We start from the raw sequence: 2,147 nt of genomic DNA, 5'->3' as shown, positions 1-2,147 counted from the left end.
TTTTAGCACTAAACTTCCGAGTCCGGGCAAAACCCTCTTCTGCAACTGCTGGCTTTCCATCTTCAAGAAATCAAAAACTGGAGGTGGAGAAAGAGTAGACAAAGATTTATGGTCAATTGCAGTAACACAGACCAGATACTCATTAGATACAGAGAGAACCTCGCCAAAAACCACCCATCGTGGCCTCTGATTAAAGTTTAGTATAGAACATGAAGGATGCAGTTGAACATGCTTCCCAGTCGATGCCACTTCATATCCAAGTTGATCATACCCAGAGTACATTGCCGCATTTTCTGCAAGGGAAGAGAGAATTACATTTTTCAAAGTTTCATCATGCTCATGCATCTGAGGATTCCAACGCCAGTAACTTGGCACAATAATATTGCATTCATGCTTAAGGCAAGCTTCCAGTTCTTGCACAGTGTCATGGCATCTCTTCATCGACTTCGCATTAATGCTATTTTCCCAGCACCAGATATTTTTCCTTTCCCAAGGCACAGCCGCCCACTCTTTATAAACAGACAGCAAAGTGAAGAGATCCCCATTTTGGTGGCAAAATTGCACCTTAAGGCGATCAGATTTCAACTTATCTTCCTCTGTACCAATTCTGCAAAATATGCTACTAGAATTTGCCATAACTGCAGCAAGAACAAGGCCCTCAATACCTAGGCGCTCATGGAAGCATTTAAGGATTATTTTACCAAGACGAGGTTCAATACCCAACTTAACTAAATCCAAACCTTCTTTGGTCAATTCAAGAACATCATCTGTCCCTACGACAGCTCCTAATTGAATGAGATTTCTGATGGCCATGTCTATCGCTCTGACACTGGGTGCATCAACAAAATCAAAATCCTCCACATTCTTGATGCCTAAAGCAAGAATCCTCAGAACTGCAACACCAAGATGAACCATACAAATTTCTGGTTCCTGATGAGGCAGCATCAAAGAATAATCATCTTCTGTGTAGAGTCTATAACATGTTCCAGGCTCAGTTCTCCCAGCACGACCGGCCCGTTGATTTGCAGAGCTCTGGCTGATTCTGCAAACCCTTAGAACGTTCATGCCAGTGGCAGGATCAAATCTGCTTTCCTTCACCATTCCAGAATCAACCACATATTTGACCCCTGGAATTGTCAATGATGTCTCAGCAACATTAGTGGTGAATATAACTTTTCTTTTTCCTGGGTAGTTCAGAAAAACTCGGTGTTGGTCCTCGTAAGAAAGTTTTCCATGCAAAGGTAACACATTGGCAGATGGAGATTGGAACTTCTCACAAGCCCATTCTACTTCCATCTGAGAGGTCAAGAAGGCAAGTATTGTTCCATCCTTCTCCGTTTTGTGGATCTCAGTCACCATCCTCACAACATCAAGAACATATGAAGCAATCAATCGAGAACTAAAAGAACCTTCATTGCATGGGACATATTTAATATCAACGGGATAATTTCTGCCCGCCACATGAAAGGTTCCACAACCAAAAAAGTAGTCGGCCAACTGGTCTGCATCAGCTGTTGCAGACATAATTATAAGCCTCAAATCAGGCCTCTGACTGAGTAGATTCTTAGTCATCGACAGAAGGAGATCTGTGTTCAAGCTTCTCTCATGAGCCTCGTCAACAATAATGCATGAGATCCGGGATAATTGCGTATCGCTCATGTAGTGCTGCAGTAGGCAGTGGTCAGTCATGAATATAACCTTACAACCGAACTCCTGAGATGACAAACATGATGAACAAAAAATAACTGAAGTGTCTTTGGAACAACCACAACTTTCCTCTTTAACCCTTTCTGCCAACGAGATGGCTGCAAGTTTACGTGGCTGAGTGCAAACAATAGACTCATGACCAAATATTCCTGAATCGGCAAGAAACTGAACTAATTGTGTGCTCTTTCCTGAGCCGGTCTCCCCTATCAGCACTGTTACCTGTGGAAATTGATATCAAATATTTAGCCCCTGTTTGAGCCCCATTATCCAAAAACTCATTTTTTTTCTCAAACTCATTTTCAACCACGCATTCTAAAAACTAAATAATTTGCACTTAAACCCAAAATTTTTCCTTACTTTTTAACCACACATTCTCTAAAAAAAAAAAAAAACCTATTACAAAACCCATTTTTGAAAAATGGGGCTCAAACAAGGGCTTA

The 2,147-nt window shown here is 41.4% G+C and overlaps 1 protein-coding gene across 1 annotated transcript; it reads right to left on the bottom strand.

Moving 5' to 3' along the window:
* Positions 1 to 6: 6 nt before the first annotated feature.
* Positions 7 to 1,941, bottom strand: LOC111389009 (ATP-dependent RNA helicase DEAH12, chloroplastic-like; the record flags this gene model as incomplete). The annotated part of the gene is made up of 1 exon (XM_023013851.1): positions 7 to 1,941. A coding segment is annotated over one exon (1,935 nt), but the record flags the coding sequence as incomplete, so codon positions are not given.
* Between the last annotated feature and the right edge of the window lie 206 nt (positions 1,942 to 2,147).

Source organism: Olea europaea, unplaced genomic scaffold, assembly GCF_002742605.1.
Source record: "Olea europaea var. sylvestris unplaced genomic scaffold, O_europaea_v1 scaffold5486, whole genome shotgun sequence".
Lineage (NCBI taxonomy): Eukaryota > Viridiplantae > Streptophyta > Magnoliopsida > Lamiales > Oleaceae > Olea > Olea europaea.
Note: the sequence above shows the minus strand (reverse complement) of the source record. Positions and strands in the feature narration are given on the sequence as shown.